Genomic DNA, 17,475 nt, shown 5'->3' with positions numbered 1-17,475 from the left:
TCTTATCAAACATTTAGATCGATAACAAAATTACATTATTACATATATATATATAAGTCTTCTCTTTTTTTAATTATCATTAAAAAGCTTGCAGTATTATCTTGTATTACTATATTGCAGAGAATTCTCTTGAGGAAATAGTGATGTGCGCATTTAAAAAAAATTATTTGCTTGCTTAAATCTAAATTAAAGTAAGAAATTTGTACAGATATATATCTATGTATATATATATATATATATCGCGAAAATAGATGGATATTTCTTCCAAATATCAACAAAACAGAGTAAAAATACACACTGAAATATATAATTTAATATATATAAGTATATAAAAAAATGAACGGTTAAGATTTCTCGCCTAATATCTCATTGTTGTCATTTTCGCAACGCGTTGTATTATTTTCATAAGTATAACATAAGTTAGCGTGCTTTTCCTCTCTTCTCGTTTCTCAATGAAATCATAATTCATTAATTGGAGGATTTTTCTTTAATTTTCACTCGATTAACATAAATAAGCGATGATAAAACTCATGCTATTACAATGCATGTGCATGCACAAGTGTACTGGAATAAAACCGAGACACTTTATTAACGTGTTTCCGAGCACGTTAACAAAACTTATCGCTTTCGCTCCGAAACACCCTGTATAAATTGCATAATATAAAACGTAAGTTCTTTTGCGATAATTTTACAAATGATGAGTGACGCGAACAGATTGCTAGGTCACGATGTTATACAAGGCTGACATTGTTCGATTCGCGTAAATTTGAAACATGATTCAACAGGACTGATCAATCACAGCTAGTTTTCTCTTCTTTTCGCGATCTATCAGATGTACTAAAGCAAATAAGCAGATATAAAATGCTCGCTCACGATAAGATATTCAAGCTCGCGTTGCTCGCGTTGGGCAAGGCACAGCAATTGCATCGTAATTCGTACATATTCGGAGTATATCATATGCCCGCTTGAGTAACGTCAAACTTGAAAAACTGTTACATTACACAAGTGCGATATATAAAAAGATAAAGGACAATGTATATAAAGAAAAAACGAGAGTATCATTAATAAAAAAAAAGAAAAAATATAAAGACAAATATGGAGTAACGCAGGGGCTATAAATACGAATTATTGCAGCATCGATTAAACTCTCGGTATCGCTCGATACTTTCGGCGGATATCTTCGGCGGTATCAAGCTCAACGGTGATATAGAAACATTCTCTCGCGAGATATATTAAAAATATCAAAAAACTGTAACAGACTAGCAAGTATAATCTTCTATTGCCAAATGTTCTTTAACCCTTCCGAGACGATGTTCGACTGTGTGTTGCGACAATTTTTATCACTATCTTTTTTTATATATTATTGAGTCTCAATTGCTAATCGAGCCGTTACTCAGCGAAATTTCAAATCTTAAAAAAACTTAGAAAAAAAATTTAAGCGCAAAATGTTTAGTCTTTCAGGAACGCGAAATCTTGAAAGGGTTAAAGGTTCTGGACTTTGATATATCTTCGTCCATTAACGTTTAAAGGATCTCTCTCCGGTCTCTCGGACTTCCGCATGATTAGGTATCATCATTGTCGATTGGGATCACTCTTCTGTTTCGGACTTCTTGCCGGTCGTTCCTTTCGCATTGGTACTCTTCGTCTTTCGCTTGGGAGGAACAGGTACGTCAGAGGTGACAGCAGCTGGTGGAGATGACGGCGGTGGCGGTGTCTCCGGTACACTCGTGTCGGTTTCTAGAGTCTTTGCGCCCGTCTTCTTCGTGATTTTTACGGTTTTCTTCACCTTGCTCTGAGAACCGTCCCCGACGGTTGCGCCGTCCGCTGTGGTCGACGGAGTTGCCTCCTCAGATTTCGTCTTCGGTTTCTTCGTCACTTTCTTCACCGTTTTTTTCGCTTTCTTGTCCGCACTTTCTCCATCCGCACCTCCTCCCTCCACGTCCGCCGAATCGGACTTCTTTAGGCTCTTCTTCCCAGCTTGCTTCTCTTCCGCTTCTTGCGTGCTTTCTACAGACGGACTGGTTGGCGGTGTAGCCTCGATCACCGTCGGCGTCGATGGGATATTAAGCTCTTTCGCTTCAGTAGATTCTTCTGCCGAACTTGGCTCGACAATCTCTGACGTTTCTGAAATTTCACTAGACGATTTCGCTGCCACTTCCGTTATCTCGGCTTCGTTAGCTTGCTCGGCAGGTTCTGTCGTTTCCGTCTTTACAATCTGTTCCGCGGATTCCGTTAATTCTTCCACCTTTGATGGTGTTTCTGGAGATGTCTCGCTGCTTACGGATTCTACATTTTCTATAGTAGCCGATGGTGCTTCTAAAACATCTGTTGTGATAACTAAGTCACTCGCAGGTTCTGTTACCTTCTGAATAGAAATGTCAGAACTTTCCGATGATTCGGCAACTGCAGTTGCGATGATGTCATCGGGTTTCTCACAAACCGATCCGTTCAATTGTACCGGTTCCACTGCGATCGATGCGGAAGCGATATCCGTGGATTCGTGTACAGCCGTGACCGTCGTAGCGATTGCTTGATCGGCTGCAGTCGCATCTGATACAGACTCTTTGGGTTCCGCCTGGAGAACCGATTCTGCTACTTGGATAGGAACGGGACTTATAGTAGAAATTTCAGAAGCTGCCAACAATACATCTGCGTGCTGCTCACTCGGATCTATCGTAAGAGGCTGCATTACATCGGACTGGATAACATCTTTCGCGGTTTCTTTCAGTGATGCTTCACTCGTTTCAGAAGGAGCAGTGATGCTTTGTGGACTATCTACGCTAAGAGTGGTTGTAAGCTCCGTTGCGTCTTGAGTAGCGGAAACTGGTGTTTCTAATTTCGTTTCAGTAGGCGTTGGCTCGCTCTCAATCTGCGTAACAGGCGTAATTACTTCCTTCTTACAGACGGCATCTGCCAAAAGACACGTTGATGCTTCTGAATCAGTTTGCTGCGCTTCAACAGGAAGACTTTCGCTTTTGCTTTGAGGCGTCAATTCTTGAGAAGATTGTTCAGTACTTGTTTCGGATAATTTTGTATCTGTTGGTTTCGCGCTTTCTATTGCGTCTGGTTGTGACAGCTCACTTGATACCTTTATTGCAGCAGATTGTACCGTGATACTGTCTTCGGAAGATAACGCAGGTGCTTCCTGCTCAGAGGATGGCGCGATAGTAACGCTTTCGTCACTGATCTCACATGTAGTTTGTGCCGCCGAAAGCTTCTCCTCAGAAGCTTCGCATACTAGAGATTGCGTTAAATCTTTGTCCGCCTCAACTGGATGAAGGGAAAAGACAACATGACAGATATATAAATACAATCAAACAAATATTATTTATACAGAGAAAACTATTCTAATAAAAAATTGCATTATGCAAAAAAATCGTGCAAAGTCTACACGATAAATATTGTTTTTTTTAATTAATTTGAATAGAAACAAAAATATCGATTAATGCGAGAAACGACATATTTACAGATGTTGCATTTTATAATTTTAGGCAAGATAGGCAATGATAATCGTGATTCTATTCCCACATTAAAATGCGAGTTTAAACAGTGCAATGTGCTCAAATGAGATCATGAATACTACGAATTCACTACGAATAAATGAATGAATTGACAATATATACGATTTTAATATACATGTGAAACATAAATAATGTTCATGTGCTCGTTATGTAAAGTAAAGCATATAAAGCATTATCGATGAAGCTTAACATTTTGTAACTAATGCATGGTAACTTCAAAGCATATAATGAAGATTATTTTGCAGCAAGTTAAAAAAGCAATATTCCACAAACTGTTTAATTAGTGAATAACTGAAATAAATAATCTATAAAAAAGACATGCTATTATATTTTTCAATTATGTTTATATATGTAAAAGCATAAAGTATTTTCTAAATATTCGAATTAAATTGTATTTCACACGTCTTGTTCATATATACATTTAATTTTATATACATGTTTATAAAAAAATTTAAATTGCGTTGCAAGTGCAAACAGTTGATTTAACGATATGATATTTCTAAAGTATTTCATATTGTGCAAAAAGCGAGATAAAATTCAATATATAGAAATAAAGATATGATTGCATTTATATATTTTGTGAAAAATACAAATAACTAAATTTAAAAAAAATATCTAATCTAAGATTAATAAACAATGTGATAAAAATGATATAATTTTGAAAGGTGTCACGATCTTACATAACTTTATCATCTGAAGTAAGGATAATAAAAAAAAGGATGGATAAAGGACTGATAAAATGATGTTTTGTGTGAGCGCATAAAATATTTACCCCATTAAAGCAAAACGACAATACAAGACGCAGCAATGCTATGGCGCCAGGATCTGTTAGTTGCTGTCCTCTGTTCCTGTTTCAAACACTCAAATCAATAGATCAATTGTATCAACAAGAGATATTATTTTATTTTTATTCTTCGGAATATCGCAACAAATCAAACATCGCGTACCAATATAAGCATCTTGATTTTCAATCGTTTCCTCACTTATACATCTTCAATTCGAAACTATGGAAGTGAATACCGCATGCTGTATTAAGTGAAACGAAAAAAACAAACAAAAACGCAAAGCATACTCGAGGAAACAGTTAATGGCTTTTTGCATTGTGAGAGCACATTGAATTATCTTAAATATCTCGCAGATCTCTTATTATTTTAACTCATAAATAATGCTCGTCGAGCTAGATATAGTGTCGTTATCTCAGTTTCTGGTATGTACACAAGATATTTTTTTAATTTAAAATACATGAGATTACCTGTAGTTCGGTTCATTTCATGAATGCGCTTGAAATATTTGTTACGATTTTATTTAGAATATATGTTTTCTCAATTATGTATATAAGAGAGAAACGTACCAACTGGTTCTTTCACTTCGACATCTATAGGTGTAACAGTCTTTAGCTCAACGGATTCAACAGTAGCAGCGCTTTCCTTTGGCTCAGCAGCATCCTACAAGTATTCATCATATGAATTATTCATTATTAGAACTCGATCTTTATCCTGACTTACACAACTATTGAAGAATCTGACTATTACTTATCGATTTCAACTATTACAATTCAGCTATGATAATTAAGTTTTGCTAATTTGCATATATAAATATGTCATTTAATATTAAACTACCTCTTTAGGTGGAGATGACTGACGTTGCGGCGCAAGAGAAAGTGTCTCACAGATCTTCTTCCATATATTGTCAAAGCTATCGCGACCCATATAGTCGATCTGGCCTTGTTCCCAGCTCTGCTTCCTCATATGCTCCTCAAAGGCTATTTGCTCGACGCTTCTCGCTTCGCCCAATGTCAACTGAGCCAAGGCACCAGCGATGCCCGTCTGTATAATTAATACAAGTATTCCTTCATTTTAAACTATTTGCGATATCAAGGAAGGTCAGCTAATGCAAAAATGACAGCGTATAGACTATGATAAACACACGGACAGTAATGCTTTCATCTCTTCTGTATTCCTCAGGACAAACCACGTTTATAATACAAAACTGGCTACTTACACTTTAAAGCACACGACGCACGAGAGTATCAAATATACAATGTGGAAATAATATGGGTTAGTGCACATAAAGACGAATTGAAAAATCTTTTTTTTTTCAAAGGATAACGTAATTATCTATCTTATTTCTGATGAAAATGTGTATGTAATAATAATAATAAGTAAATGACAAACAAAATGATTTCAGGCATACTCTGTATTACTACATACATCAAATGAATATTCCCAATAAAAGTGCAAGTAATGTCCCAAGCATTATCGAAACAAATAATGAATATATATGATACAATACACACATTTAATCGCAAAAAATTCTTTTATAATAGTAAGATGACAATTCTATTATATTTGTAAACTTTCGTTTTTAGTAAAGCAAATATATTTTAAAATGTGTACATAAGTGTACAATTACAAAAATGTATTTAACGCGAATTTAGAAAAAAAGATGCGGGAACAATTACTTACATTTGCATTGTCTAGATGTTCCGTTATATTCGGGTCAGATCGCATGGCTACATTGCGGAGATCTGTATAAGGTGCAGGAGAGGAAGGATGGAAATCGATTCTCCGCGTTTCTATCTGCTTATTCGCAGTTTCCGAGAATTGTTCGCTATTTTTCTCGTTACTTTGACGATAATGAGATGTAAAATTATCTTGAGCATTATTTTGGATATGATGCTGCGGATGAGAATCATTATGAGAAACAGTATGATCTCGATAATCTCGATGGCTAGTTTGATCACTAGTATGTTGCGTATGATTTTCGTGCCACGTTTCGGTAGAATGTTGTTCGTGAACCGATTGATGGTGGACATGATGAGGATCCATTTTATAATAATCATGTTGTTGAGATTGTTCAGAATGCTGATGATGCTCGCTATGTTGTTTCTGTTCGTTATAATGGCGTGGCACATGATGTCTTTCTTCATAATGATGTTGCTGATATTGTTCATTATGCTGTTTTTGCTCTTCGTGCCAATGCTCAGGATAGTGTCTCTGTTCACTCGGCTGAAATTGATGTCTTTGATCACTATATTGTTGCCAATGATACTCAGTGTGTTGTACGGGTTGTCTTTGACTATGATTTTCTTCAGAATGAAAAGTTGCATGTTCTCGGTGTTGATTATGTTCATTATTTGTAGAAAGATTATGTTGTGTTTGTATAGGCACACAAGAATATTGCTCGCAATGAAATTGTTGATTATGTTCATTATTTGTAGAAGAATTATGTTGTGTTTGTATAGGCACACAAAAATATTGCTCGCAATGAAATTGTTGATTGCGTTCAAATTGAGATGTATTGTGATCATTTTGACCAACATCCGCAGCCTCTTTCTCATATCCTGCTCCACCATAATAATTATCATTCTTGTCATTCAGTGCACTACTGTTATCGGTTGGAAACGAATCGTTCTGCGGAGAATATTCTTCCCAAGGATCTTTAAATTCCGAGAAATCTGGTGCTCGAGAATAAACGTTACCATCGTCTATTGCATCGGAGTAAGTGGAAATATTGGAAACGGAAGGTACGTAAAACGAGGGAGCAAATACGTGCCAAATTGGAGCCAATGTGCTGGTGGCCTATGCAAGCATCATGCCAAAACAGAAAAATGCACACTCGATGGGTTAGTAATGAACTAAGTATTGGCAGTGTCCATTTTTCTTATATATAAGGCCATGTTTTTTATATTATATACATATTTGATATTATACAATTTTATATACATATTTGATATTATACAATTTTGATTATGTAAAACGTTATTTTTTACGATAAGAATGCGTTGGTATTGTATCAATAGTTTCTCAAAATGCAATATGCATAACATTCATGCTCGATCCATTTATTACAAACATTACGAATAATGTAATTAAGCATTAATACATAATAACCGATTTAAATTTTTATACGAATTACAAGTGAATGAGCTAGAAAAAACAAAGAGAAAAATCAAAGAAAAAAAATAGACACTGATAGAATCATAGAAAAATCCGTTATATTAATAGCTGCATTAATAATGGAATTTCTATTAAATAAAATAGTATACATAAATATTAGCTTTTTAAATTATATTATTTAATTACAAAAGTATGTTTCCGATATAAAATTATATTGAAAAAAATGTAGCTATTAATATACATTATTTACAATATATACAAAGAAAAGGCAAATTAAAAATATACCTTGAACCTCATGACTTAAATACAATAATTAAGTAATTTTGTCTATCTAAAGAATATAGGGTTCAAAATATATTCAAAGTGCAGAAAAAAATGTGTGCACTTTTATATCATATAAAGACGCAGCAAAAAAGACCTAGTTATGATTAAAATTCTCAAATGCTACCACTTATTATGCAAGCTTTCATACAGCATTAAAAAAATCATTAAATAATGCAAGCAATTTGAAAAGATTTCAGATTTGCCTGGCCATATTTGTAAAAAAAAAACCCGTAAATGCAACTCGATGTAACTCTGATATACACAAGTGAAAATTTTGTAATGAAATCAATCAATCGATAAAAATAATTTCAGAATTACATCGTGATGCTACGTCTTATTTGTAAAATATGCGCGCGATACATTAAAACATCATATATTATAAATCATATTTGTTTGAAATGCTAAAGTAAAAGTTTCTAAAGCAAAATTCGCACACAGAAATTAATTTATTACAAAACAACTATATGAGCATTAAGAGACATAATAGAAAATCTTACCCCTATCATTTTTATAATTGAATATAATTGCTCACTGTTTTGCTTGTAAAATAAATGCGTAAGTATAAGAAAAATGTTGCAATTTTTTATTTTTCCGAAAATTTAATCAAAAAACGCTCTAATTAAATAATATAATAAAAAATATTTATATTACATTTATATTATTAGAAATATTATTTATATCATTAATGTATGCAAGAGGAATCTTTTTATTAAAAATTAAATTTAAAAATAAAAATATAAAAATATGTTTGGAGCGTGACTTAGAAATATTACTCATTATTTTAGCGTATTAAACACACACTATTCTCAAATAGATTAATAGAGCTTACCATAGAGGGCGATAACTGTGGATGCACTTGCTCGCAAAATATGTTCCACCACAATTGCAACAGCGGTTGCAAATGCATAGATCCTGACGGTGGTTGAACGACACCGGTTAAGGTATCGAAATACTGTAGCCAGGGTTTCGTTATGCCAATAAAGTGTATTATTCGCACATCGTCGCCGAATCTAAAAAAAATATACATATACATATAAATAAATAAATTAGCAACTAAAAAATTTAATTATGGTGAGTAAAAAATCGCGATTGCTTACTGCTTAAATGCGGGCAGATACGAGTACGTCGCCGTGGAACACATGTTGTAAATAAATGGTAGATGTTTGGAGATATCCTTAGAAGCCCAATCACTGAAGTACATGTTTAATAAGCCTTGATCGCCGCCGTCGAACGATCCTTTGGCTGCAGCAAATGCGGTGATTGACGCAAATGTTTGTTGAGATGGTCTGAACACAAATACTCCGGAATTGAAGCAATCGGGCCAACCAACATCGGGCGCAGCTGATAATTCCTCGCGCTCGAATAGCTCATCGCAATTTCGTACCACCTAGAAATAAATATATTAATGGCTGTATCATTATAAATATCAAAACTCTAATTCTATTTCATTTTTTAATTGTACGATTAATTTTTATAAATTAATAATTAATATATATAATAATTAATATATATAATTAATATATATAATAATTAATATATATAATTCGCTTTTCATACATAACAGAAAAATAAAGTTATATAACAGAAAATGAATAGTATAAAATTGTTTTTTAACTTTAATTCTCTAGTTTTATAGTTCAGCTTTAATTTTAATTTTAAAGAAATATAATATAATATAAGAATATAATGTAAAATATATAGTAAATTTAAAAAAATTGCATTACTCACAAGCGCATCTGCATCGACGAATACACATTTCTCGTATTGAGTTAGTCTCCAACAATGTAATTTAGTAAAAGTGATGCCCAATTCTGGTCTAGCCAGTAAAGCCAAATTTGCCTCGTCCTTCGAATCGAGGACATTAACTTCCTGCACCAAGGAGAATACAGCCGCCAATTTTTCTCTAAGACAAGGAGAATGCTGGTTAATTGAGTTGTGTCACAGCATTTTATATAATTAAAACCTGATCAATGTTATTATATAGACGAAATAATTTATATAATCAACCATAAACTAATATAGTATGTATTGATAGATTCATTATTCTTTATATTTTTATAATTTTATGTGACTCACAATAATAATACATTATCTAAGAGACAGAAATTTGTAATAAATTAATTCTGTTAAGAAAAGAATAAGAATCTTTCGTTTCAATTGCAATCAACTGCAAATAACTGCGAAATGAGAAATTTGTTGACATTTTTCTCGACATGATTTGATATGTCGTTAAATTACATTCTGATAATGCACTTGAACTTGGATAAGAACGATACCTCATCGCTGCTGTAACTCCAGGAGTGACGAGACAAGCCAGCTCATATTTGGTGCCAACTCGACGTAGGGAGTGCGCCAAGACCAATGCTCCCAAAGAATAGGCATCGTTTGTAGCCAGTGTAACCCATGCATACCCTAAAAAATGAAAGAAAACGTACAATAGAACGCTTGGTATGTTCGCTTTTATTAGACGGTATCCAAGTCGAGTCTATTTTCGACTCCTGGCAAAATCCACGCATATTATTGCATCCAGTGGATATGTCCAGAACGCGTGCATAAAACGCATGCGATAGAATTGATGGCAATATCATCATCCAAATTCGCCACCGTTTCAATTTCATTCCAATATATTCATCACCATTTCAATTTCACGTCCAAAAGTTTATATAGACATTTAACTTGAAAATTCAATTTTAACATTTTTATTCATATTCTAAGAAAAACATGTAAGATATAAGAAAATAATTAAAACAGAATTAAGTTTCGAAGTAATTAAATTTTAATGAAATGCGGAGATGCTGATTTCAATGGAAGTGTAAAGATATGCTAATATCTATTCTAATAAGTCATGAAAAAATAGATTTTAAAATAGGTTTTCGAAATACATAAATAGTATAATTAGTATGTAAATACTTTGTTTTTACCGGACGTTTTTCACGACTCAATTCCGCAACAATACGAGGAAGACTATGTGTAAAAACAATTATAATTTCGCGCGCTGATAAGCTCAGCTAATGCAATGTTAAGCAGATTTCAACGATTCTTAAATTAACTGTGATCTTACGTAAGCGCAATAAAGATAGGCGTTTGAATTATGCCAACGAACTCCATGAAGTTCAAATGTTATCGATCATTCCGAACGCAAATGTGCACTTCTACGAATATCGCTATCTCCAACTCGAAAAAAATTTGATATGTCGTTAAAATTGTAAGTATTCGGCCGATTTAAGAAATGTACCTACAGTTTTTTACAAAGAACAAATAAAAATGATTTTTGTCTCGTGCGAAGAATATAGAATATAAATTAAAGTTATCGATTGAATATTTGTAAAAACTACTCGTGCATTCGCTCTTTGGTGCATCGATTCGTGTTCTTTCACGAAAACGCAGAGCAATAAAAACAGAGCACTAAACGAAAAGAAAAGCTGCAAAACGAAAGTGACGTTGGCAATCTGCCAACTCCGGATGTATAATTAGATCTCTCTCGTATTGACCTCACTTCCTCTCGACTCGGTAGAAGGCTCCAATTGTACGTAATTATCTTTCACGATGCGTTTATATGTTCATTGCTGTGTTATACAACACATAGTAGATAGACCGATCATGCATATCTTTAAAGAAACAAAATTTCCAATGATTACTAGATCATACATATATATTTTTGGTAAGAAATTATATGAAATAAAATAATAATAATAAAAGTATGTAATTTTCATAAAATTTTCATAGAGATATTTTAAAATAAATTCTAAATCTTTCAAATCTCTGTTTGGCACGAATCTGTGACAAAGTGATAATTCAAATAAACTCAAACGCATTTTATAGTATGACGTATTATGCAAATCCTCATTTGATACGCGACAACCAACTGGTGTTAAGACGCGCAAAATCTAGCACGTGCAAAAATTTTTACCTACGCAATGGAAACTTGGCAGCTTGGAGAGGTGCAGATCGCGAATATTGCGCGTTACTTTCTTGCAAGTGCAAAATTCATCGCATATTTATTTATAATGGATACTATTTCTATTTCGCGTGATATCGCTCCGCGCGTAGGTATCAAATTTTGGCTGCGGTCTATTTTTCCCCTGGATAAAACACGCGTCATCTATTCTTAGACGGATCTACTCGAACGCACGCTGCACAATCGTCTTCTAAAGAGACGGGAAAAGAGGAGTTTCCAAAATCACATGAAATACGCCGATGCTGCAACTTAGAATTTTGCTGCATAATCTTTAAATTCACTTATCATGTTTGAAAAGAGATGAAATATCTTGCTGATTATACATAGTAATTATATACATAATTATATTACATAATTATACTCTCCAAGCATACTAAATTTAACATATTATTATCAATTCTCTTTCTCTCTCTCTTATAATTCAATAATAGATAATAATAAATAAAAAAACATTGCATGACGCGACATGGACAAATAACGTATAACGCATGTTACTGCAAGTGCAAAGTTCATTTATCCGAGAGGATTATTAGACAATATTTACCAGTAAGTGTGGACAATATTTATTAAAATATTAAGAAACTGATGATGAAATTGTTATATAAAATGTGAAATATATTGAAAGATAGTGAATAATCTATATTGGATATTTCAAATTAATTGAATATTTCAAATTGGATATTAATTGGATATTTTAAATTAATTTTTAAATTAATTTTAAATTAATTTATACAATATCTTAGGAAGAGGTTTTTGACAAACATGTTGAAAAGAAAGAGAGAGAACATATCAATTGCTTTATTTCTTGATAAAATTGTCATTGTTACGATATTTCAGCGTATTTTGGAATCTTTTTTTGCGTCAAAATCTACTTATGCTCGAAACTGTTACGTATGATGCGAATTAGGGACTTGCCAAATAACGCGAAGCGTTACAAGATAACCTTGGACGAGAAAGAATGTCATCATGTGTACACGTGATTGAAGACATCTATCGATCGCACCATACATTGTACATGATAAATTACATGATTCTTTAATTCTCCTTAGTTCCTCAATACGTTACGGTTCTTGATTCGTAATGAGATCACTTGACGAGACGTTGTCATGACGTTATGCTCGCGCGAAGTATGGGGGTGTATGTTAGAATGTAGAGCGGATAAATGTTGAAGACGAATAATAATGAGTCACGAGAGATAGAGAGAGAAAGAGAGCACACCGGAAAAAGAGCGACGAGAGAAAGAGAACCGGAGGACTCGAGAATGAGGATCGGATTTCTGGCTACCGGTGTTCTCAATAACATTTAAAGCCTTGTTGTTCTTTCTACTGTTTGTATTTAATTTTACATATTTCTGAGAAGTATGTGTCGTGTCTAACCAGATTTATCGCACAAAATATATTTGGTTGTCCACCTACCTCTCCCATTTGCCAGAAATTAAATTTGTTTGTGTACGAATCAAACTAACATGGAACATGAAAGAATGTATTAAAATAAAAAAATAATAGAATAGAAATAATATCAGAATAAAAAAATATAAAAATAATTAGTTTTTATAATTTAATTAATCTAGAAAGAGAGAGAGAGAGAGAGACAGATATTTAAAATTAAAGAATATATTAGTTAGTGAAATATTTAAAATTAAAAATAAATGTGATATTTTCGTAATAGATTGTAAAAAAATTACGTGGCAAAACAAAAAATTCTGTGTTAATTCTTCTATCTAATTTTGAAGAGGAATAATTCGTCTACTCGGAAGTGGGAAATATCTTTCGTGCATAAATTACGGGAGATGAGAGACGATTTTAGGACCCCCGCTATATTTAATGTCGCGCTCTGGCGAGAGTTAATCTTCTCTTTGAGAAACGCAGAGGTGAAGTCTTCTACGTATAACATTATGGCGCGAGAGTATCCGAAACCCGAGGAGGCAGAATACCGACATAGGTTTATATTTATACAAACCGCTTTCCAGCTCTTATAATAGCGAGACGGCGCTCACATTCGCGGTGAAATGCATTCATACATCTTGTCTTAGGTCAAGCGCTTATGTGTCTCGAGGAACTGAATCACATACATCTCTATTTCCTTATAAAATTTGTGCATGTACAGAAATCATTATTCAAGCAATAGTGATGCGGATATTCGATTTTTTCATATATTGAAAAAATATTAATTGCAGACAAAGTCAAACTATTGATACTCGAAAATTTCTGCAAATTAATAAAATTACTTTATTATTATAGTTTATTATAATATTATTTTACTTTTATTATTATTATTTCCAAGTTAATTTCCAAGTTAAAATTTCTTCATTCGAGAAGTAAAAGAAAAGACAAATATAAAATTATCAGTTGTGAAAAATGTTAACAATAATAAAATTCATAATATAATTGCATCGCAATCTAGTATTTTTTCTAATTTAGATGCTAATCATTTTCTTTTTTACTAATTTAGACATGATTGCGATTCTCTTTGCACACATTGTTCTCACAAGAACGCCAATCTCGCCAGACTTGCAATACCGAAGCCCAAATTCTTGATCCAAAGCAGACGAGGTCAAGATTGAGATCGTATAAAAATAGTATAGCTATCAATAAAGGTCCAATGAACCTGTCTAAGTTACTTGTGCCAAATTTCTTACACATTGATTTTTTAAATATATGATGATAATTATATCGAGTACTTTATTTGTAATACGTTTCGTAAACTTGAAGACGTTTAAATGTAACAATTTTCCAAGAAAAATGTTCGTTTAAAATCAGTTTTATATTCACTTAAAATAAAATTTTAATAAGTAAATAGATCAATTAGAATTGTTTTTCTATAAAATTCTTTTAATTAAAATCTATTCATGTATTTTGAAAAATGTTAATAATTGTATAAATATCTTAATATATTCTATAATAGAAAAGTATCGAAATTGAAATTTTTTGTTTCAAAATCGTGAAATATATTATTTATATTAAACATATTTCTATAAAAATGTTCCAATCCAATATTTAACAAGAATTTGCTTAAAGTGAAAAAATTATAAATCGCATTTTTCTTGGTATTAATAATTTCTTAATTATTGATATTTAATTTCTTGCAAAAATAAATATTTTTTTTATTATCAAGGTAGTTTGCGGCAATCGATAAGCGTAGTGTTCTTATCATAAATTCTCAATTAGATATGTTATAATGGCATCTCTCGAGACACTCGACACCAGTAACGTGCTAACAATTGTAATGAGAACAATCGAGATTTCTCACACATAATGAAATATTCCACATAAATTATTTAATTTTCGATACAGCCAAATATTTCAAGATGACAAATGCAATTACATGAAATGCAAGAATTAATCGGATAGTATTTTTTATATGAAAATCAAAAATCAAAATTCTTATTTTCAGTTGCTTGTAATTCAAGTCGAATTACAAACAATTATATTTATATGAAATTTACTTTTAATCGATGTTTTATTTTCCTTCCACGAGAATATATTAATGAATCTGTATTCTAAACAAAGTTGTCATCACGATGTGAGAAAATCGCATATGTATGCATGTGTGTGTATGTAATTGAATAAATGTGTGTTTAATTTGGACGACATCCCAAATACATCGACAAGCGTCGTAAGTCGCTCTGATGAATTCCTTCTGGCAGATATTCAAATTAATCGCCACCTGCGCGAACAATCGGACAACGACGACAGATTATTACATGCAACAGCAACAAAATCATTTTTTTTGTCTAGAGTACGCAGAAACGAATCGCTGTCAAAGAATAAAAATAAGTGGCCGCGCTCTCCGAACGTTTGGCAAGAAGCCGCCGAATTTCTCTCCCTCTCGACAACGGCCAGAAATAAACTTTAGAGATACCGCCGACGACGGTAACTTATCTTATTTTGTGCGTAAGGAATCCAACGTCTCTCGGTAAAAAGAAAAGGATGCGGAGCGCAGTTAAATTTTCCTCGCTGCCTCGACGAACTTTTACGTCTCGAGAGATCTTCCCTCTTTCTTAAATGCCGATTGTATGATCAATTAGCATGATAGTATATGAGAAAGTGACAATTCTACAAGAATTGGCTTTTTCTTTAAACGATAATATGCATTTTAAAATATTAATATCCCCAAAATTATTTGTAAAAATAAACATGACACATTTTTAAATAAAAATAAATTTATAATAATAAACAAATTTAACATGACACATTTTTATCTAAAAATAAATTTATAATAATAAATAAATTCAATAGACAATTTATTTCTTTCGAAAATAAACTTCCTCTTTCTTTTTCTCCAAATTCGAGATTACTTATTTTCTTTTTAAATGCATCGAATGTTTTTAGATCTTCCTGTCTTGTTCGGAATGAATTTTTAAATTGCCGCCATAATTCTTCGGCGCAGGCGCGTCAACTCTCGAAACCGGGCGCGAATCTCGTCGACGAAAAAAATGAAAACAGCCGTGTAAAAAAAAAGCGCGATACACGTTACCGGTTTACACGGACGAATGATAAGTTCTCGCGAGCTTACGGTCCGTTATTCGAAAAATCGATCGCGCGTGATCGCTAATCGAGCCAGAAGGAGAGGTTAATGCACGTCGACACCATGCAAATCCGAACGACACGAAGGTCATTGGGTCAAGACCGGCGAGCAACGTTATCGGCCGACTAACTCGGCGCCGGCGTTAAAATATATCCGCTATCTTAATCACGCGATCGCAACCGGGCATGTCTAACATAAGCGAGGCTTACCTCCCATGACTGGTGTTTACTTAATTAGAGAGCTCGTGCGTCTATTTGCGCGTCGGGAGGTCCAACGAGATCCGTATGTACACACCCACTACTTGCCGGCACTGACTAATGGACAACAGGAACGACCGTCTTCACTCTGCCAGCGCCACAACACGAGTGACACGACTTGACTCGACCCGCTCGACCGCGGCTGCTGCTTCGAGATCTTCCCCCTCTCCGGACTCCTTCCTCCTCTCCCGCGACCGTTGAAGGAACGAACAGCACTCCATTTTATCGACGAGCTGCTCCGAATTTAAACCGACTTTGTCCGCCTTTCGTGTTAGGATATTGTCAAATATGGGAATTTCTTTTGCCGAAATTGAAGTGAAAGTTAAAGGAAAGAAAAAGGTCACTCAGAAAATAATATTCTTTCTATAATGATACAGATTTTAAATAATAATCCAGATATTTGTAAAAGAAGAAAAATGTTATTATCGAAAGGTTGATCAAGATGCGGTCGAATGCCAAAAGGTAGCAGCACTAATATTATTGTGGTCGCTTTACTATATATTTGATGTACAAAGAACACACTTAAAATCTTGGAGTCTCGACTATATCATGTGAAATTGGAATCTGAGAGATTTAACGGTGTTAAAGTAGGTATGCAAATTTAATCGTAATTTTAATCGATATTATTTAAATCAGACGATTTTAAAGTTTTACTTGGGAGTAAATATTGTTTGCAATAAGTAGTGTTCAGAATGTTGAACAAAATATCAGAATATTATCATAAATATGCAAAAATATGCGTCGATAATATTTAAATGTGTGGAATATATTTATCAAACTTTGTTTCGAATATTATCGAGTGTATTACATGATAAAATTATCGCAAAAAATATCGTCCGTAAGCAGGTGTGTAATATCGAGAAAAATATCGTTTTTTACGCGAAAATGTGGTATATATCGTGTCAATATTTTGAAAACAATTCCGTCAAATAAACGTCACGTGACTTAAAAGAAAAAAGCATCGTACGTCGAGCATCGTATCAATATAA

At 33.3% G+C, this 17,475-nt stretch overlaps 1 protein-coding gene across 3 annotated transcripts; it reads right to left on the bottom strand.

The window, feature by feature from the left end:
- Nucleotides 1-211: 211 nt before the first annotated feature.
- On the bottom strand, nucleotides 212-16,622 carry LOC105251584 (neurofilament heavy polypeptide). 3 transcript variants are annotated; one of them, XR_003123538.1, is made up of 10 exons: nucleotides 16,439-16,622; nucleotides 10,021-10,156; nucleotides 9,473-9,647; nucleotides 8,842-9,131; nucleotides 8,574-8,754; nucleotides 5,987-7,102; nucleotides 5,141-5,347; nucleotides 4,873-4,966; nucleotides 4,294-4,369; nucleotides 3,204-3,270 (listed from the first exon to the last, which is right to left on the bottom strand). XR_003123538.1 is itself a non-coding variant. In XM_025413618.1 (9 exons), exons 1-9 carry the CDS (start codon nucleotides 16,443-16,445, stop codon nucleotides 1,589-1,591), a joined length of 3,888 nt encoding a protein of 1,295 aa, XP_025269403.1. In that variant the 5' UTR covers nucleotides 16,446-16,622; the 3' UTR covers nucleotides 212-1,588. The 3 variants fall into 3 exon arrangements, 2 of the variants coding, with proteins under 2 accessions (XP_025269403.1, XP_011256805.1); XM_025413618.1 differs by lacking the exon at nucleotides 4,294-4,369 and having other exon boundaries at nucleotides 212-3,270; XM_011258503.3 differs by lacking the exons at nucleotides 4,294-4,369; nucleotides 5,987-7,102 and having other exon boundaries at nucleotides 218-3,270.
- Nucleotides 16,623-17,475: the final 853 nt, after the last annotated feature.

The sequence above is a fragment of the Camponotus floridanus genome, unplaced genomic scaffold (assembly GCF_003227725.1).
Source record: "Camponotus floridanus strain SB8 unplaced genomic scaffold, Cflo_v7.5 scaffold7, whole genome shotgun sequence".
NCBI lineage: Eukaryota > Metazoa > Arthropoda > Insecta > Hymenoptera > Formicidae > Camponotus > Camponotus floridanus.
This window is presented reverse-complemented; position numbering and strand designations above follow the sequence as displayed.